We start from the raw sequence: 21,707 nt of genomic DNA, 5'->3' as shown, positions 1-21,707 counted from the left end.
CTTCACTTTCCTTTTTGACTTGTTCGCATGCTTGGTGCCGCATGTCTTCTAACCATGTGTGTCCTTGCTCTTCATTTTCATTTTTGACATGCTCTAACTGTCGTTTTTTATATCTTCTAACCGCTCGTATCTTTGCTCTTCATTTTGATTTTTGAGAGGTTTTTGTATTTTGAGTACTTCAGACAATTTAGCAATGGCCTTTGCTTTAGCTGTCCGTATTGGTGTTGTTGCAATTGATGGTCTGGGTTGTCGATTTTCACATCTTATCAGGTTTGATAGTTCAGGTGTTGGTTCCAAAGAATCATCATTTATAGTAACTGCAACTGTAAATTTTGGTTTTGTGGGCTTTCCATCAGACAATATATTATATAAATAACTGATGTGTTGGAAACTCAATAATTTTACTTATGCTAAGTATGTGCAAATATTTTTTAAATCGCGTTAGACCACGAACAATAGACGCTTTAGGCTCAGCAAATTTGAGTGGACACAGATGATATAAAAATAGTATTCAAATTTTTCCGCTTTAATATTGTGGATATATCGTTGTATTTTGTGGTTGAATGCTTCCACAGTATGTGACTTGTATTTGACCTGTGGGTTTTGAGATTGGAAGTGATAATGTTGCTGAAAAATGCAATATTTCAGAGACCCAAAAGTGCTTGCCAAAGTTGCCAAAACTTTGTTTTACTGGCTGAAAATGCACGCTAAAGTTTCCACCATTTTGAGGCAATACTATTTGAAATATAAAATCCATGTCCTTTTCATGGTCTCGGATAAAATGTTACATTAAACCATTTCTATTTTGAAGCTTCCCTTTCTTTGGTAATTCTGTCTTTTCATCATCTAACTCCTTCATACTACCTTTTCAGGAGGAGGAAAGAATGCGAAATACTGGAGAACAATTAAGTGAAGAAAGGGAAAAGATGGAAGGCCAAAGGCAGGAAGAGCAACGCCAACAAGTACGCCTTGAAGAGGAACGTACACTATTTGAAGAGGAGAGAAGGAAATTCGAACAGGAAAAAAGAAAATTGAAAGATGAAGCTCAAAGAAAATGTGCAGAAGAAAAGCATCTGCTTGAAAAAGAGAGGGCTCGAAAAGCAAAGGAGCTGGAAAAACAAATGGAGGAGGTTATTTTAATGTTTTGTTATGATAATAATTTTATCCAAGTATATCCAAAGAAGTCTAATTTTATATTCACCAAAATTTTCATGGTACTGCCAATTTTTTTGGTATAGTCACATTAAAAAGCGATGCCAAAAAAAACAACAAAAAAACAAAGAAAACAAAACAGTTATCAATCCTCTTGATTTTCGTTATACATTTTTACAAAACTAGGTATACAACTCTTCGCTAACCGCTGGTGGGCACAGCATACCGGCTGACGTTTGTCAATAGGGACTGCAACCCTGCGTGGGGGTCGTTTGGTTGTGGATTGAGGGGGGGGGGGGGCTTGTGGATTGGGCGGATCAAAGATTTTCGTCCAAAATCCATGCAGAGTTTCTCTCTTCTTTTTTCCCGAGTCTGTATTTTAAACTTTGTCAGCTGCTCTTCATACAACATTTCTGCCTGCTTCAAAACTATCATTAGAGCTCTTTTCTGAACTCTTTCAAGCCTGGCGCTTTGCTCAGCCGTCAGTCCAAAACGCCATACAGGAGCTGCATATTCCAGAATTGGGCGAACAAAAGATGTAAATATTAGGAGGAGGTGATCTGGAGGGGCACTATGTTTTGACATAAGCTTGAGCATCTGCAGCCCAGCATTACCCCTTTTTACTAGACTAGTTGTGTTTGATTCCCATTTTAAATCACTGGTTATAATAACTCCAAAGAGTTTAATCTTACTGACTTTAAGAGAATCAGAGATAGTTGGTATTAAATTAGGTTCAGAAGAATTTAAAAAAAGAAATAGTTAAAATAGAAGGTTTACTGTCATTTACTGTCATATTTGAAACGGAAGTTTTAGTCTTTACATTATCAATTAAAATTTGAGCTTTGCTACGTTCATTTGCTTTACAAATTTCTCCAAGGGTAAGGTCATCAACATATTTCCAATGGACTTCACAATCATTTGCAATATTATTAATCATAACTAGAAAAAGAATAGGACCCAGGATGGTACCTTGAGGTAAACCACATAAAACTGGCTCAGGCTCAGAGAAAGACTTCTTATATTTTAAAATTTGGAACCTATTCATTAAAAAACCCTGAATAATTTTCACAACAGCAGGGTTCACTCTAAAATCAATTAAAAGCTTCGAAATTAAAATGTTATGATCAATCAGATCGAAACTCTTTTTAAAATCAATTGTCATTAAGTTTAGCCATTTACCAGGCTCATCAACACGTTTAAAAATAAAATGTTAAAAATTGACTAGATAATGGGATGTTGATGTATTTTTTCTGCTACCGTACTGATGAGGATCTAGGAGGGGTTCAACTTCAGCTTTTAGCCAATTTGCTACAAAGCTTTTGTACATTTTGCTGAACAAGGGGGTCAAAGTGATTGGTCTCACGCCGTCGAAATTAAGTTCAGTATCTTTTTTAGGCATTGGAGTAACATATCCCGTTTTCCATATTTGTTGGCAAACTGAAGAAGTTTAAATGCAATTAAAAATTTGCGTTAGTGGCTTAGTCAATTTGTCAGAAAATGCTTTTATAAGTTCAATCGGAATATCAATAGAAGTTATACTAGTTCGATTAAGTTTCTTTATTTTACTGAAAACTTGATCCTCAGAAATAGTAGGTAAAGGTACGTCGTCTTGTGGTATTTTCTGATACTCTTGGGTAGTTTTATTTACATCAAGAGGCGGCAAAGATTGGATTATTCTGGCCAAATGACAATTTAACTAGTTAGCAACTTTTTCATCATTAGAATCCGAAAAAAATCAACACCACTAGGGGATTTTCCACAAATTCTTTTTATTTACTTATACTATATGCTAGGCTTTGATTCAAAAAGGTTATCAATTTTTTTGTGGTAGTACTCAGCTGCAGTTTTTCTTGTCATTTTACATATTTTGTTACGGAGTATATTAGGATTTCCTATTTTCCCTTTTTTTCTTAGTTGAATTTTATACCAAATAAAATCTTTAATTTCTTGGGTTATGTAAGGACGATCTGTGTTGCACCGCTTGGAGGTTTTCTCAGGGAAGCATTCTTCATATTTGTTTCTTTATTTATCTTGCAGAAATTTAGCTTTTTCATTGGAGGACTCTAAAATTGCTACCTCATCCCAGGACTGGGATGTAATCCAGTTCCAAAATTATACTATTGTTTTACCTGAAAATTATAATATTTTTTAAATATTGTACGAATTTAATTAGATGAGAAAATATTAGTAACAAAAACGTATTCATAGCGTCTTTCAACAACCATCAGAAAAGCCCATTGGATTGTTTATCATGGCCTTAATGTCCTTAAAACCTGATATACATTCAAAGTTTTAAATATAAGCAAAAAGAAAACCTAGAATGAATCATTATTAGCTTCCTAGAAAATAACGTTTCTGTCAACTCTTGAACTGGTCAACATTTTCTGCCTTCCTTTGGCTGAAGGTTGACAATTCCACACCTGTTGTTTTGGAAAACACCAAAACAAGATGCTCATTGAGTACTCCAAGCTTTTGACAGTAATCATAAATAACTTCGGTTTTCATCACAATGAGAAAAGGATTTGAACCAAAATGTTTCCCAAAAGCTTCTGACCGATATCGATTTAACATTAATAAACAAAAATTGAGTATTATTTTTAAACCTTGCGTTATCACCTAAATTAAAAACAAACAAGATAATCACCTAATGTGACGAGAGAATTACCGTGATCACCTAAGACAACTAAATTTGAAAAAGCTAAAAAAAAGCTTTTCCCATGCTGACCAAGGGTTCATGTGGCGGGGGTTCTGACACCCTGATTTAATTCCCTCAGCGTAGAGTCCAAATTTACAAAATAAATTTTACAAAATAAATTTTACAAAATAAAACCTGAATAATTGAAACTTAAAAGTTTAGAATGTACAATTCAGACCCATTTTGTTTTCTAAGACATAAGGAATATCAGCTTCACTAATTTATCTTAGAAGCATTCATGGATAAAAGAAAACTACAATTAGAATATCTTGCCAATTCATCCAGGTGTTCATTAGCCTTTTCAAGGAAAAGAATTACACTAGATGGTGAAACTATAAACACGTCATCACCAATGACTGACGTAAGTAATCCCCAGGGATGTAAAATAAATGTTATTTACACAAGTCAGGCACAGTACACATTAAAATTTATGGAATAGTGCAGCAGAAGTTAACCAGAAATGCACCAGAAACCATCAAGACTCACTCTAAGCATTGTCTCTGTAGGATACTATTCAAACCAGTACCAAAATATATCTTTAACCCCTAAGCAACTTACCCTTCTCAATCACATCTTAAGAAAAAATATTAAAAACCTCTAAAATCTAATAAAATTAAGGTTTTAATTCACCATGTTCCAGCGCAGAGTTCATAAACATGCTAGACTGCGCGAATAGTATAAGGGTGTTTCCTGAATCCGAACCGCGCCTTCTCAAAAAATCCCTACAGGCTTGGGGGATTATAGAATCTTTTATTCATAATATTGTCATTTAATTTTGAGAATAAAGGCAACATCGAAATTGGTCACCAGTTTAAGGGTCTCTTTTAGTATCAACATGCTTTCACTTAGTATTCAATACATCAAATTGTATTTATATACTGTATATTGAATATTAGTAAATTAGTATTTACGGTATTATTACTTAAATACTAATTTCAATATTTACGTTATAAGACCATCACTCCCAGATTAATAATAAATCCTATTATTAGCTTAATTCCAACATATAAAGGAGATAATTGGAAACAGAAATCATAATTCCTTCCCTTCTAAAGGAAAGTTCTCCTAAGAGAACATCTAAACATTAAAGATCTTAACGTAAGATCCCTTCTATAGGGTCTTAGTTATGAGCAAAAGTAGCATATGTTCCGTGCTTTAGTAGATAACAAACTTAAAGATCAAAGCAGAGAATAACACACATGAAAAAAAAATATTCACCTAATATCGCCGGTATTACAAGAATTTTATTCACCTATCTTTGTGCATACATTACTTGAGACGTAGAAAATCGCTAATAATTTTATGATTGTTATCATTTTACCTTTCATATAAATAACAATATTATACGATTTTTTTTCTCTATATATTCAATCTTGTGTGGGCCCCGTAACATCGTTCAAGGAACCTCAAATTAATTTTAATTTTCCAAGGACTACCTGAGTGATCCTAAGGATGCCTTCGGGTTCGTTGGGGCCAGTTTGGATACCACTGATGAAAATACATGAAGTTCAGAATCCCTTAGCATCATACCTTAGGTATTAATGACACAACATGGCGTAGGCATTGATGATTTATGATTGGTACTTGAGATATAACATGACGATAAGATAAGATTTTTCGCAAAATGGACTATCATATGCCCTGATGGGCTAAATTTGTATTTCAGGTGTTCAAAACAAAAATGAAATTAATATAAAATAAAAAAATCAAATAAAAAAAACACAAAATTAATGTGGTAGCATAAAACTAAAATGAAAACTATATAAGGTAAAAAAACTCATCTACCTATATAAGTGGTGTTAAAAATTATATAAGGCAAAAAAAACTCATCTACCTATATAAGTGGTGGTATCAATTAATAAGTGGTGGTAAAAATTATATAAGGCAAAAAAAAAACTCATCTACCTACATAAGTGGTGGTGTCAATCAATCACTCCGACTAGTAACTAATCTAGAAAAAATCATTTGAGGGTTCTGACAAGTACCTGAAGTAATTCTTCACTGTACAACCAGGTTCAGTTGGTTTCAATGTATAAACAATATACCAAAATATTTCAGTGCTGGTGGTTTGAGTATAAATAAGGAAAAATCACTCTACATTTTCTTCGAATTTAAACTAGTTTAAAAAAAATTAAAAAAAAAAATCTTTTTTGAAACCACAACAACAGCGAAATTTAATTAAAAAAACAGTACATGATGTTGGAAAGACAAGAAAAAATTTTGTCACCATCTTGAGCATTGTTGTCAATTAGAGGGTCAGGAGGACTTTACCCCCTAGATTTTAGTGGCCAAGCCCTTTATTCTCAAAAATGTCTTTTTTTGGCGGCATTTCCGTTGAACTTTCTTTTTTGCTGTGTTCACTGAAAAATTGGAAAAATGACAAACTTGGCTAAACCCCCTAGATATTGAAAATATACTCTCTCACCCCTAAGTCTTTGTAAATTTATGCCACTGATTTCGAATATGCAAGTTTTCTCATACAACAAACGTCTCAGATGGCCACTTCTGACGTGAGGTTAAAATACTATTTTCAAAATGTGGTTCCTCAAACCACAGGTATTATGGACAGAAAAGTCAATGTTTTTTAAATTTTCTTTCTTTAAAGTTGATTGTTCTCCTTCTTCTTTTATGGTGTGACTTTTCCTTTTTCTTATTCCTTGTCTTTTTATGAAGATATCTATTTTAAACGGCATGGTCTGGTTTGTCAGACTATCGACAAAAAAAAAAATGAATATAATAACTAAAATTCTTATAAAGAAGATTGTTTACAAAGAAGGAGATTGTTTAAGTTCATAACAGTATCTTTTATACTCTTGTTTGTGTAATTACACTTTTTAATTTTGGTTCGTTTCGGGTTTTATTTATTTATTTATAGTGATTTCTGTTCGTCTTGCGTTTGAATTATTACATAAGTTTCTTTTGCGTGTCTTAGGATTTTAGAATTTCTGCAATTTTTTTGTGCAAGCGTGTAATAGGGGTTTTGCGGAGGGGTGATTGCTCCTCTTGTTGCTGAAAACTTCTTTTTGTTTTCTGTAACATAAACGACTGAATTCTTTTGCTTATTAAATAAAAAAAAACTAGTTTTTTTTTTAACTGAAAATAATGGGCAACATTAAAAACTAAAGCGAACCGAAATTATTCCGTATTCATAATGGGGTGTCCCCTCCTCAACGCCCCACCTTTACGATAAAGTTTTTTATTGCTTTAAAAAGTAGAGTTCTGAGAGAGAGGCAATCTTTAGCGTAAAGAGCGGGGCGTTTAGGAGGGGACTGCCCCTCTCATATACAGATTAATTTATGTTCGTTTAAAGTTTTAATGTCACTGCTTACTTTCAGATAAAAAAATTGTTGTTGTTTTTTTTTAATTTCTGAAGATTTTTTAAATAATGCGTTTTGATTTTGACCCACCGTACATGAATAATTAAAACAAAAATTGAATATTAATTTTAATTATTTAGCTAAATGGCCTTTTCAAAGTTTTGATTGGACGATTTTGAGAAAAAAATTGCAGTAGAGGAGGCCTAGGTGCCCTCCAATTTTTTCAGATACTTAACAAGGCCACTGGCACTTTTAATTTTATTTACGAACGTTTTTATTAGTGAAAGTCGCTAGTAACTTACAAATTAACTTACGTGACGAACTTCTGTATTCGTATATTTTTATTACTTAAATAAGGGGGTTCGTCCTCTCGTCAATACCTCGTTCTTTACGCTAAAGTTTGAATTTTGTTCGAATCCCTTAAGAATGACCCCTGAATCACAAAGGCCGTTTAATTAGAATAAATAGCTCTTTTGAAAGTACTAAAAATACTTTAGTGTAAAGAGCGAGGTATTGAGGAGGGAACGAACCCCCTCATATACGTATTAATTTATGTTCGTTTTAAGTTTTAATATTGCTCCTTACTTTAATTTAAAAACGTGCTTTTTTACTCAATTTCTCGTTTTTTTCAAATAACGCTGAAAAATCCAGTACCCCCTTCATAGAAATTATCCTCCCTCATAATAAATTTGTCCATGGAAAGAACCTCTCACGCAACCCCCTCTCCACCACCAGAAAAAATCCCCCTGAAAACGTCAGTATACTTCCCAATAACCAATACTATGTGTAGACAGTGGGCAAAGTTTATAACACACAGCACTCCTCCTGGGATTGTAGGGGATTAAGTCGTCCTCAAAGACATAGTCATTATATTTTTTGACTATACTGAACAGATTGGCTATCTAAAAATTTTTGTCAGGTGACTTTGAGAAAAATGAGAATTGCAGGGGGCCTAGTTGCCTTCCAATTTTTTGGTAACTCAAAAAGGGCCCTAGAACTTTTAATCTCCGTTAAAATGAGCCCTTTGGTGACATTCTAGGACCACTGTGTCGATACGATCATTTCTGGAAAATAAAAAACAAATAAACACGCATCCGTGATCTCTCTTCTGGCAAAAAACAAAACAAAATTACACATTTTTGCAGATAGGAGCTTGAAACCTCTACAATATGGTTTTCTGATACGCTGAATCTGATGGTGTAATTTTCATTAAGATTATATGACTTTTAGGGGGGTGTTTCTCCCTTTTGTGATAAATAAGGCCAATTTTTGCAGACTCATAACTCTTGAATGGTAATATCAAACTTGATGGAACTTGTTTATTTCAAATTAGCGTAAAATTTCGATTCTTTTGATGTGTATATTGGTATCAAAATTCCATTTTTTAGAGTTACGAATGCAATTGAGCCTGGTCGCTCTTTACAGTTCGCTACCACGAACTGTTTGATCGGCCGAAATCTAGAGGGGTGGGTCTGGGATTATCAAGAGTACAGCCAAAAAACTTCTAAAGGGATAAATGCTACCAGTAGCTTTGCTTTTACTGACTTCTGAATTTTCATTCCCCTCCCCCATACAATTATTCATGGGGTAACTCTTTATAAGCAAATAACCTTGTCCGAAAAGCTTTTCATAAGAAAAATTGGAAATAATAGACCTATAATTCATTTTTGATATTTCAGATCATCCTCCCCGTCCCCTCTCCTTGCTTTATAAGTACACAAAGGGTCAAAAAGCTTTTCATTTGCATTTTTAAGACTAATTTACAGGTCGACAAAATGAAATTTTTCTTTTTTTTTAGAACAAATAGTGTTTTTAGTTGCATTCATGCGACCAATATTATGTCAGATGTTGTTTTTTATTGTAGGGGGAGAGGGGGGGGCTCAAACATGGTAGCTCTCTTTCCTCTGTTTACGTACCTGAAACTGGCAGTTTTTGTTTTTCTTTTATAATGGCATTAACTATATAAAACGAAGTGTTTGATTAAATCAGAGATCAAAATTAACACTTGAAACGAATAGAAGTTATCCTTCATATAAGGGTGGATGCCCCCTAACATTTAATTCAAGTTTTATTTGTGTTTTTCAGATGTCATTTTTGAATAAAACAATTATAGCCAGTTGTAAATCGCATGTGCTTTATTTACCAATTGCCTTTCGAAGGAGTCGAATTGAAAATTTTACTGTTTTAATTAAATGCGTGTTGATGATGTACATACACTTTTTTTTACTGTGAAAAAAAAAATTAATGTCCGTTTGTCTTGGTGTTAAGCATGTTTTTTTCAAAGGGGGGCGAGTAAAAGTCATATTTTTGAAATTGAGCTTTTGAAAACAGGAAGTAAATTTTTCGAGTTTACATATTTTTAAATATTTGTAGCTATGAATTTATAAATTATAAGTTAATAATCATGTTTATAAATGAGTATTTATAAATCTTAGATGTGTAAATCTGTATATATATATATATATATATATATATATATATATATATATATATATATATATATATATATATATATACAAAGTAGAAATTTTTGAATAATCATAAAAAATGTTGTCTTTCGGTACATATGTTGCTATAAAATTTCCCCTTTTCTAGAATTTTGCTACTATTGCGAGGTCAATTTTTTACTCTTAGTTATTTGTCACACTGTCTGATATACCATTTTTTATATTGTTTATTATTACGTAATTTTATACTTGTCTTCAATACTTCGTACTATACATGAGGTATTATCGATAGAAAATACAATCTTTTTTTTTATCTTTCTTCTTCTACTTGGTTGGCCTTTCTGTCAGTTGAACTTCACTCAATCACATTATGTTTTTAAGATGGATAAAAGAAAGCAAGATATTGAAAAGCAACTGCATGAGGAACGGAAAAGAAATGAAACGCTGGAAGTGGAAAAGGAGCACCTTCGTGGAGAACAATTACGTCTTGAAAAAGAACTTGAAGTATTTAAAGAGGAAGTACGTAAATTCGAACAAGAAAATTTGGAATTAAAAAGAGAGGCTGAAAGAAAATATGAACAGGAAAAAAAAACTACTAGAGGAGAAGTGGTGCTTAATGAATGCTAAAGAATTGATTAAGCGTCAAAAACAGTTTGAGGATGCACAGAAACTGCTAGAAAAAGAGAGGGCTGAAAAAGTGGAGGAATTAGAAAAACAGCTAGAGGAGGTAATTCCTACTTTGTTATTATCAAAATTCCACTGAACTACATTTGTAGAAATTTTTCTAGAGGGGGGGGGGTAAATATTAAGAAATAAGGTTTAGCCTAAGCAACATCAATTTTTAACATTTTACAATTTAATAGAACGTAAGTGTTCTATATCTACTAGGGATGGTGCATTTATTACCCACTGCCCTTGTATGAGGGCAACTACGCAAGGTGTCTAAATTAGTACCACGTTATAGTCTATTTTTCCACTTTTAACATAGGTTTATTAAAATAATCAAACTTAACCCAAATTTATGGAAAGTATATCAACATTTACAATTACTGTTGTTCCAACCGATTAGAAGCTTAAAAACAACGTAAATCTTAATGAGTAAATTCTTTTTAAAATGTTTTTCCTGTTCTTTCTCAAGACCTGTATTATTAAGACTGATTTATTCAAGACAGAGTTTGACGGAAAGACAAACCGTTGGCTCTTCGGCATGTAGGTTGGGTCTCTTTTTCAAAGTTTTTCCTGTTTTTTCTCAAAACGTATATTATCAAGACTAATTTATTCAAGATAGAGTTTGACGGTAAGACAAAGTTATGCTCTTCGGTATGTGGGTGGTGTCTCTTTGGATATAAAGTCGAGGCAACAACTTCTTGTTTTCAGGTCGCAAGAAGTTTAGAGATATATAAAGATCTCTGGGAGATACATTTCTCTCGCCTTATTACTTCCACACCGCAACACCCCACTGAACCACAATGTAAAAATTGAGGAACACATATTTCTTTTAGAAAGTACCGATGGCTGCCTTACCCTGTATGCAGGGAAAGAAAATAAAACTGAAATTTCTTTTTTTTTAACGTTTTCAGTTTTATAACTTAAATAAATGAAAAATGCTTGAGATTTTAATGAATAATTGAGTAAAGGTCAAATTTTTGAAATTGAGGTTTTGAAAGTAGGAAGTAAATTTTTCGGGTTTACATATTTTTAAATATTTGTAGCAATATATTTATAAATTATAAGTTAATAATCATATTTATAAATGAGTATTTATAAATCTTAGATATCTAAATCTGTATATATATATATATATATATATATATATATATATATATATACTAGCTGTTGGGGTGGCGCTTCGCGCCACCCCAACACCTAGCTGGTGGGGGCGCTTCGCGCCCCCCCCCAAGCCCCCCCGCGCGCGTAAGTCGTTACGCGCCATAATAGTTACGCGCCATTGTAGTTGTGTCCCTATGTCCCACCTGTGAATATAGATAGATATATATATATATATATATATATATATATATATATATATATATATATATATATATATATATATATATATATATATATATATATGGTTTTAACTACGTAAAACTTGCGAATATACAACATTCTTTGCTGTCCCATTGTCTTTGCATATAAATAGATTGTCAGGTTTACCGACTCTTGAACATGCAACATATAATGGTCCATGGGAAAACAATCTGTATTCAGATCTATACCTCATGATTCTAATGATTGCCCTTGAGCTTTGTTGATGGTGATTGCTAATCGACCATTCCCTGTCCCGGTCGTCATTTACATCCCCCTGTTTCCCCCGGTGTCCCCGTTGTAGTTGTGTCCCTGTGTCCCGGTCGTCATTTATATTCCCTGTGTCCCGGTCGTCATTTGTATCCCGGTGTCCCGGTCTGTATATACATTCGTTTTTTAGTTTTGTTTTTCTCCTTTATTTTTCTTTTTTAGCTTATTTAGATTTTTAGATTTTTTAGTTTTTTTATTAGTTTTTAGTTTTTTTTTCTTTTTAGTTTTTTTGTCCCGGTCGTCATTTATATCCCCCTGTTTCCCCCGGTGTCCCCGTTGTAGTTGTGTCCCTGTGTCCCGGTCGTCATTTATATTCCCTGTGTCCCGGTCGTCATTTGTATCCCGGTGTACCGGTCTGTATATACATTCGTTTTTTAGTTTTGTTTTTCTCCTTTATTTTTTTCCTTTTTTTTTCTTTTTTAGTTTATTTAGATTTTTAGATTTTTTAGTTTTTTTATTAGTTTTTAGTTTTTTTTTCTTTTTAGTTTTTTTGTAGTTTTTACCTTCTTTTTAGTTTTGTTAATTTTTTTTTTACTTATGTCCTGGTCGTCATTTATACTCCCTGTGTCCCGGTGCTTTGTTGATTGCTAATCGAACATTCCTTTTGTCCTGGTCGCTTTCTCTTTGAGTGTCGTCATTTATTTTTTTCTTTTTTAGTTCTTTTAGTTTTTACCTTTTTTAGTTTTTTTTAGTTTTTTAGATGAAAATTTTTTTTAGTTTTTTCCTTTTTTTCTTTTTAGTTTTTTATTGGTTTTTACCTTTATGTTAGCTTATTTTTCAGTTTTTTCCTTTTTTTTAGTTTTTTTTTATTTTTTATTTTTTTAGTTTTTTACCTTTTTTTAGTTTTTTTATTTTTTTTAGTTTTTTTAGTTTTTTAGCTTTTTTACTTTTTTAATTAGTTTTTAGTTTTTTTGTAGTTTTTCCTTTTTTAGTTTTTTCAGTTTTCTTTTTAGTTTTTTATTGGTTTTTACCTTTATTTTAGCTTATTTTTCAGTTTTTTCCTTTTATTTAGTTTTTTTTTAGTTTTTAGTTTTTTTAGTTTTTTACCTTTTTTTAGTTTTTTTAGTTTTTTTAGTTTTTTAGCTTTTTTATTTTTTTTATTAGTTTTTAGTTTTTTTTGTAGTTTTGCCTTTTTTTAGTTTTTTTAGTTTTTTAGCTTTTTTATTAGTTTTTAGTTTTTTTTGTAGTTTTTGCCTTTTTTTAGTTTTTTTAGTTTTTTAGCTTTTTTATTTTTTTTATTAGTTTTTAGTTTTTTTTGTAGTTTTTGCCTTTTTTTAGTTTTTTCAGTTTTGACGTCACCTGATCCAGTTTTTTCAGGTGACGTCACCTGATCCACGATCCACAGATCCACAGACAACTTATTTTTATATATATAGATAGTTTTTTTTTCTTTGAGTGTCGTCATTTATTTTTTTCTTTTTTAGTTCTTTTAGTTTTTACCTTTTTTAGTTTTTTTTAGTTTTTTAGATGAAAATTTTTTTTAGTTTTTTCCTTTTTTTCTTTTTAGTTTTTTATTGGTTTTTACCTTTATGTTAGCTTATTTTTCAGTTTTTTCCTTTTTTTTAGTTTTTTTTTATTTTTTATTTTTTTTAGTTTTTTACCTTTTTTTAGTTTTTTTAGTTTTTTTAGTTTTTTTAGTTTTTTAGCTTTTTTACTTTTTTAATTAGTTTTTAGTTTTTTTGTAGTTTTTGCCTTTTTTTAGTTTTTTCAGTTTTTTTTTTAGTTTTTTATTGGTTTTTACCTTTATTTTAGCTTATTTTTCAGTTTTTTCCTTTTATTTAGTTTTTTTTTAGTTTTTAGTTTTTTTAGTTTTTTACCTTTTTTTAGTTTTTTTAGTTTTTTTAGTTTTTTAGCTTTTTTATTTTTTTTATTAGTTTTTAGTTTTTTTTGTAGTTTTTGCCTTTTTTTTAGTTTTTTTAGTTTTTTAGCTTTTTTATTAGTTTTTAGTTTTTTTTTGTAGTTTTTGGCTTTTTTTAGTTTTTTTAGTTTTTTAGCTTTTTTATTTTTTTTTATTAGTTTTTAGTTTTTTTTGTAGTTTTTGCCTTTTTTTAGTTTTTTCAGTTTTGACGTCACCTGATCCAGTTTTTTCAGGTGACGTCACCTGATCCACGATCCATAGATCCACAGACAACTTATTTTTATATATATAGATAGTTTTTTTTTTTTACTTATGTCCTGGTCGTCATTTATACTCCCTGTGTCCCGGTGCTTTGTTGATTGCTAATCGAACATTCCTTTTGTCCTGGTCGCTTTCTCTTTGAGTTTCGTCATTTATTTTTTTCTTTTTTAGTTCTTTTAGTTTTTACCTTTTTTAGTTTTTTTTAGTTTTTTAGATGAAAATTTTTTTTAGTTTTTTCCTTTTTTCTTTTTAGTTTTTTATTGGTTTTTACCTTTATTTTAGCTTATTTTTCAGTTTTTTCCTTTTTTTTAGTTTTTTTTTATTTTTTATTTTTTTTAGTTTTTTACCTTTTTTTAGTTTTTTTAGTTTTTTAGCTTTTTTACTTTTTTTATTAGTTTTTAGTTTTTTTTTTGTAGTTTTTGCCTTTTTTTAGTTTTTTCAGTTTTTTTTTTTAGTTTTTTATTGGTTTTTACCTTTATTTTAGCTTATTTTTCAGTTTTTTCCTTTTTTTTTATTTTTTTTTAGTTTTTAGTTTTTTTAGTTTTTTACCTTTTTTAGTTTTTTTAGTTTTTTTAGTTTTTTAGCTTTTTTATTTTTTTTTATTAGTTTTTAGTTTTTTTTGTAGTTTTTGCCTTTTTTTAGTTTTTTTAGTTTTTTAGCTTTTTTATTAGTTTTTAGTTTTTTTTGTAGTTTTTGCCTTTTTTTAGTTTTTTTAGTTTTTTAGCTTTTTTATTTTTTTTATTAGTTTTTAGTTTTTTTTGTAGTTTTTGCCTTTTTTTAGTTTTTTTCAGTTTTGACGTCACCTGATCCAGTTTTTTCAGGTGACGTCACCTGATCCATCCACAGACAGACAGACAACTTATTTTTATATATATATATATATATATATATATATATATATATATATATATATATATATATATATATATATATATATATATATATATATATATATATATATATATATATATAAAGTAGACATTTTTGAATAGTCATAAAAAGTGTAGTCCTTCGGTACATATGTTTCTATAAAATTTCCCTTTTTTAAAGTTTTGCTACAATTCCGGGGTCAATGTTTTACTCTTAGTTATTTGTCACACTGTCTGATATACCATTTTTATATTGTTTATTATTACGTAATTTTATGCTTGTCTTCAATACTTCGAACTATACATGAGTTAATACCGATAGAAAATACAATCTTTTTTTTTATCTTTCTTTTTCTACTTCGTTGGTCTTGCTGTCAGTTGAACTTCACTCAATCACATTATGTTTTTAAGATGGATAAAAGAAAGCAAGATATTGAAAAGCAACTGCATGAGGAAAGGAAAAGAAATGAAACGCTGGAAGTGGAAATAGAGCATATTCGTGGAGAACAATTACGTCTTGAAATAGAACCTGAAGTATTTAAAGAGGAAATACGTAAATTCGAACAAGAAAATTTGGAATTAAAAAGAGAGGCTGAAAGAAAATATGAACAGGAAAAGAAACTACTAGAGGAGAAATGGTGCTTAATCAATGCTAAAGAATTGATTAAGCGTCAAAAACAGTTTGAGGATGCACAGAAACTGCTAGAAAAAGAGAGGGCTGAAAAAGTGGAGGAATTAGAAAAACTAATTAGAAAGTACCGATGGCTGCCTTACCCTGTATGCAGGGAAACAAAATAAAACTCAAATTTCTTTTTTTTACATTGATTTGTATTTTTTTTTGTAAAGTGCAAATTATGTTCTGGCCTTGAGAAGGCATAAGGATTGTGAGCCTTACTAATGTTACTTTTTGCTTGTTTTGGGTCTGACTCGGTTATTTATTACAATTTCTTTTTCTTTTGGGTTTTATTTGTTTTTTGAGGCTGACTTGTGGAAGATCTACGCTTGATAAATAATTTGATTTTATTTTGGCTTATTTTTGGTTTAATGCAGTTCTTTACTTTTTGTTGAAAAACTTGTTTCGTGAAAAAGTATTTTAATTAATTTCTGTTTTAAAAAATAGTTTAATCTAAACGTTCCCTAAAACTTTTAACTTAGTGCCCTTACTGTTATTAGTTACAGTAACCGTACAAGCATTATTAAAAGTATACACATAGGCTAGTGTCTTCAGGCTAGTTCAAGATCTGCCACAACTTACCCTGAGAGGTCTAACTTGTGCCGTTATTGTGATATTTTTTTGTCACCCTTTTGACGATCTACATGAACATAGTTCGTTTTTATTTAGTTTAGTAACTTGTATATCCGCCTAAATATTCCTTGAAAGCTGCGCCTTAATATCCTTAGCTTGTGTATTAGCAATAGTTGTAGTAGTAATTGCAGCATTAGTACCATTATGCAAATAGCATTATACCAAAATGTATTTTGGTATTTTTCAATACAATTTCAATATTGCCCAAAATTCTCACATCAGCACCCTTAGCTTTAGTAGCAGTAGTACCAGCACCAGTAGTTATAGCAGTAGCAGTAGAATTTATGGTAGAGGTATCAGCCTTAGTACCAGTAGTAGTAGAAACGGCAACAATAATAATAGCAGTCATAGTAGTTGTAGGAGTCGAAGCAGTAGTATTATGATTCAGATATTGTCTGTTGGTTTGTTCAACATCCCCAACAATACGCCTTTTAAAATTAATTTCACACACAAATTTTTTTCTAACATATTGCTGATATGCTCTTCTAGATTCCCTATATACGAATGGCATGCTGTGACTCAGTTTACCTTCCGCCTATAACTTCTCTGAAAATTTCACCTGCCTACCCTTAGGTCTAGTTGTAACAGAAGTCACATCAATAGTATTTTACTAAACTTTTAGCCATTGCTGTGACATCGTCGATATGTCCCTTTGATAACCTCTATATTCACATACATGTACTTCGTAAAATATTCATCTTAATGCTCTTAGCCTTACAAGTAATCTCAACAGAAGAATTAGTTGGAACAATAGTAATAGTAGTAGTAGAACTAGTAAATCTATCAGGAGTATTAGCAGTGTGCACATATTGCCTGTTGGTCAGTTGCTCTTCCCCCTTAAGAAATCTCATTGCCTTTTGGTCAATTTTTCTTCCCCTTTAAGAATTTTCTGAGAATTCCAACTTAATACACAGATCAATTCTTAAGATCCACTCTTTTGACAATCTATATCCAAATAGTGCCTTTTGTGAGCTCGAAATTGCCATCAATATTCTCTCGAAGTTTACCTTCATAGACTTAGCCTTAATAGTATTAGTATCACAGTAGTTGCGTTGGTAAAGGGAGAAGTAGTTGCTGTTGTATTAGTAGTAGTGGTAACAGTAGTAGCAGCAGCATTAATAGCGGTAGCAGCATGTATATCTTGCCTTTTGGTCAGTTGAGCATCTCTTTCATGATGCCCTGGAAGTTTCACCTTGATAACAGGTAAGCCGCTCCCAAAACATGGTTGATGCGTGCTTTTGAAACCCCTCTTACATCATTTCCATCTTAGTTGCAGCAATTGAAATTGTAGTTTAGTGGCAGTAGTAGGGTTAGTAAAAGTAGTATTGGTTGTAGTGTTAGTAGTGACATGTATATATTACCTTTATGTCAATTGATCTTCCCCTTTAAGTATTCTCTGAAAGCTCCAACTTAATACCCAATTCCATGCTTGACATACTGCCTTTTGACAATCTGCATGCAAGAAGTGTGTTTTAATTTTGTTCAAATTCCCCCTCAATATTCTATTAAATTTTCACCTTCATACTACTACTACTACTAGTTATAACTCACTGTAGCACAAATCCGCCTAAGGCCAACACAGCTACTCACGCTCCTCCTCCAACTTAATCTATTCAAGGCTTCCCTCTTCACACCCTCCCAGGAAGTTTTCATTTCCTTTCAATCTTCATTTATGATATCCTCCCAACCCAGACAAGGACGACCTGCTTTCTGTATAGCCCCAGACGGTTGGCCAGAAAGGACAATCTTCGGTAATCTGTCATCAATCATCCGCAGAATGTGGCCTAGCCATATCAACCTTTCTTTCATTATAGCCCTAGAAAGTGGGATTGAACCACATTCTTTGTACAACCTACTGTTTGAAATGTGGTCAGTCAGCCGGGTACCCAGAACAATCCGTAGGCAATTTTTCTGGAAAACAGCTAGTAAATTTTCATCTGCTTTTTGGAGCGCCCATGCTTCAGAGCCATATTTGACCAATGTCATCACTGTAGCTTCCAATATTCTAATTTTTTTTCAGACTTATCTTTATATTCTTCCAAACTTTTTTAACTGTGAAAATACACCCTGAGCCTTAGCTATTCTACTTCTAACATCTTCACTGCTTCCACCGTCCTTACTAATAATACTACCAAGGTAAGTGAAGCTGCCAACCTGATCAATCTTTCAGTTACCCAACGTCACCTTTTCATCTTCACTTATTCCTAGCCTTAGTGAATTAGTCTTCTTCACATTGATTTTCAAGCCTATTTTATCACCCTGAACTCGCAAAACCTCTAAGAATTCATTCATTTTGCTCACACTTTCATCTAACATGCTTAAATCATCAGCATACTCTTAAGTCCAGGAGCGTTTTTCCTCCCCATTTTCACCTTCATAATTGTAGCATTATTTGTACTAGTATCAAAGTAGTAGTGGTAGTAGTAGGAACAGTAGTAGTAGTAGTAGTAATAATGTATTATTATTAGTAGTAGTAGCAGGTACATTTTGCCTTTTGTTCAACTGAACATCCAACTCATGATACCCCCAAAGTTTCCTCTTGATACGATAAGCAGTTCCGATAATGTTACTGATACGCCTGTATCAGCAATCGGTATGCACATTTTATTTTTTTTTTTATTTAGTTAAACTTTCCCTTCAACGGTTCTTCTGATGTATATTTCAATATCTACAACCTCAGTAGTACTTGCTATGGAAGTAGTAGTCTTAGTTATAGCAGTGGTAGTAGTAGATGCGGTATCAGTAGAAGCAGAGGTAGCTGTAGTAGTGGTAGCCTGCAAATATTGCCCTTTCGGTCAACTGATAATCTCTCTTATCATTTCCTGAAAGTCCAAAGGTAATAAATACTCAAGGTAATAAATACTCAGTCATTCCTGGGTTACCCCCTTTTGACAACCCTTATACACATAACACTTATTGACATAATTCAACACTCCCCTTTACATACTTTGAAAGACAAAGCTTAATGCCTACCTTTTTTCAATAACATATACTATATGTAAACAATGAACCAGTTGCCTGACCTACAGCCCTTGCCCTGAGTTCTCCAGGGGGGGAGGGTGACATCCCCAAATGTATAATTAGAGAACATTTCAGCAAAGCTGAAAAAATTGATATTTCGAAACTTAGTTTGGAGATTTGCTTTAGGATATGATGGATGTAGGGGGGAGGGCTGGTTGCTCTCAAATTACTTTTGGCTCTTCAAAAGGGCACTATAACTTCCAATTTTAAATCAAACAACCCTCCTCTGAAGTTTATATAACCACACATTCTATAAAAGCCTTACATGCCCCCAGGGTATACCTGAAAGTCCTTGCCCCAGGGCTCAAGGGACTTGTATCACAATTGGAGGTGTTGTTATTTTTTCTATTTTTTTTTTTACTATTTCGAACAAAATGGCTATCTCACGATTTCAATCAGATGCATTTGGTGAAAGGAGGTGTAGTTGGGAGGGCTAGTTGCCCTCCATCCCTATTGACTCTTAAAAGGGAACTAGAACTTCCGATTTTCAACCAAATGAGCTACCTCTAAAGTCTATACAAATATCTCTTTCCTAAAAACTTTAAATACCCCCGGGGCACAGCTTACAACCTTTGCCCCCAGGCTTTGATTGTTCGTATCAACCCCAAAGCCTTGTTAAGTGATCTTTGGAAAAAATTTTGAATAAAATACTGTCTCAAATTTCTATTAAGTAAATACGACGTTGGAGGGACGGTAGCTACCCTCTGATGACTTTGACTCTTACAAAGGGAACTAGAACTTCTGATTTATAGTCCAATGAGCCCTTTCCGAAGTTTATACGACTATCTTTTCTATAAAAAACTATATATGCCCCCAGGGCATAACTTACAACACTTGCACTGAGGGCTAGGGGGGGGGGTCATCCTTAAACATATAATTTCTATATCTTTCAACCACGCTGAACAAAATGGCTATCGGAAAAATTTGGATTGGAAGTGTTTCTGGAAATGATATATATATATATATATATATATATATATATATATATATATATATACATATATATATATATATACATATATATATATATATATATATATATATATATATACTAGCTGTTGGGGTGGCGCTTCGCGCCACCCCAACACCTAGTTGGTGGGGGCGCTTCGCGCCCCCCCCAAGCCCCCCCGCGCGCGTAAGTCGTTACGCGCCATAATAGTTACGCGCCATTGTAGTTGTGTCCCTATGTCCCACCTGTGAATATAGATATATATATATATATATGGTTTTAACTACGTAAAACTTGCGAATATACAACATTCTTTGCTGTCCCATTGTCTTTGCATATAAATAGATTGTCAGGTTATCCCCCTGTTTCCCCCGGTGTCCCCGTTGTAGTTGTGTCCCTGTGTCCCGGTCGTCATTTATATTCCCTGTGTCCCGGGTCCCGGTCATCATTTGTATCCCGGTGTCCCGGTCTGTATATACATTCGTTTTTTAGTTTTGTTTTTCTCCTTTATTTTTTTCCTTTTTTTTCTTTTTTAGCTTATTTAGATTTTTAGATTTTTTAGTTTTTTTTATTAGTTTTTAGTTTTTATTTCTTTTTAGTTTTTTTGTCCCGGTCGTCATTTATATCCCCCTGTTTCCCCCGGTGTCCCCGTTGTAGTTGTGTCCCTGTGTCCCGGTCGTTATTTATATTCCCTGTGTCCCGGTCGTCATTTGTATCCCGGTGTACCGGTCTGTATATACATTCGTTTTTTAGTTTTGTTTTTCTCCTTTATTTTTTTCCTTTTTTTTTCTTTTTTAGTTTATTTAGATTTTTAGATTTTTTAGTTTTTTTATTAGTTTTTAGTTTTTTTTTCTTTTTAGTTTTTTTGTAGTTTTTACCTTCTTTTTAGTTTTGTTAATTTTTTTTTTTACTTGTGTCCTGGTCGTCATTTATACTCCCTGTGTCCCGGTGCTTTGTTGATTGCTAATCGAACATTCCTTTTGTCCTGGTCGCTTTCTCTTTGAGTGTCGTCATTTATTTTTTTCTTTTTTAGTTCTTTTAGTTTTTACCTTTTTTAGTTTTTTTTTAGTTTTTAGTTTTTTTAGTTTTTTACCTTTTTTTAGTTTTTTTAGTTTTTTAGCTTTTTTATTTTTTTTATTAGTTTTTAGTTTTTTTGTAGTTTTTGCCTTTTTTTTTAGTTTTTTGTCCTGGTCGCTTTCTCTTTGAGTGTCGTCATTTATTAGTTTTTTCCTTTTTTTTTAGTTTTTTATTGGTTTTTACCTTTATTTTAGCTTATTTTTCAGTTTTTTCCTTTTTTTTAGTTTTTTTTTATTTTTTATTTTTTTTAGTTTTTTACCTTTTTTTAGTTTTTTTAGTTTTTTTAGTTTTTTAGCTTTTTTACTTTTTTTATTAGTTTTTAGTTTTTTTTGTAGTTTTTGCCTTTTTTTAGTTTTTTCAGTTTTTTTTTTAGTTTTTTATTGGTTTTTACCTTTATAGTTTTTTTAGTTTTTTAGCTTTTTTATTTTTTTTATTAGTTTTTAGTTTTTTTTGTAGT

The 21,707-nt window shown here is 31.9% G+C and overlaps 2 protein-coding genes and 1 long non-coding RNA gene across 7 annotated transcripts in view; 2 read left to right on the top strand and 1 right to left on the bottom strand.

Annotated features, from left to right (window-relative positions):
- The window catches only part of LOC136025489 (uncharacterized), a 42,625-nt gene extending 27,714 nt beyond the window's left edge, over window positions 1-14,911 (bottom strand). Inside the window, exon 1 of the long non-coding RNA XR_010617108.1 lies at window positions 12,583-14,911. This is a non-coding gene — a long non-coding RNA (uncharacterized LOC136025489). The remainder of the gene's footprint in view (window positions 1-12,582) is intronic.
- Window positions 1-21,707, top strand: part of LOC136025399 (uncharacterized) — a 597,112-nt gene that overhangs the window by 436,191 nt on the left and 139,214 nt on the right. The window lies entirely within an intron of this gene.
- LOC136025462 (putative golgin subfamily A member 6-like protein 3) lies at window positions 827-15,708 on the top strand. Of its 2 annotated transcripts, XR_010617106.1 has the most exons (3): window positions 859-1,130; window positions 9,993-10,338; window positions 15,309-15,708. XR_010617106.1 is itself a non-coding variant. In XM_065701497.1 (2 exons), exons 1-2 carry the CDS (start codon window positions 885-887, stop codon window positions 15,693-15,695), a joined length of 633 nt encoding a protein of 210 aa, XP_065557569.1. In that variant the 5' UTR covers window positions 827-884; the 3' UTR covers window positions 15,696-15,708. The 2 variants fall into 2 exon arrangements, 1 of the variants encoding a protein (XP_065557569.1); XM_065701497.1 differs by lacking the exon at window positions 9,993-10,338 and having other exon boundaries at window positions 827-1,130.

The sequence above is a fragment of the Artemia franciscana genome, chromosome 1 (genome assembly GCF_032884065.1).
Source record: "Artemia franciscana chromosome 1, ASM3288406v1, whole genome shotgun sequence".
Classification (NCBI taxonomy): Eukaryota; Metazoa; Arthropoda; class Branchiopoda; order Anostraca; family Artemiidae; genus Artemia; species Artemia franciscana.
Note: the sequence above shows the minus strand (reverse complement) of the source record. Positions and strands in the feature narration are given on the sequence as shown.

Excerpts from the sequence above, each read along its gene's own strand:
- LOC136025462 (XM_065701497.1), top strand. The coding sequence starts at position 885 with ATGCGAAATACTGGAGAACAATTAAGTGAAGAAAGGGAAAAGATGGAA. Across the intron at positions 1,131-15,308 it reads TGGAAAAACAAATGGAGGAG|ATGGATAAAAGAAAGCAAGA; the intron begins GTTATTTTAATG and ends TATGTTTTTAAG.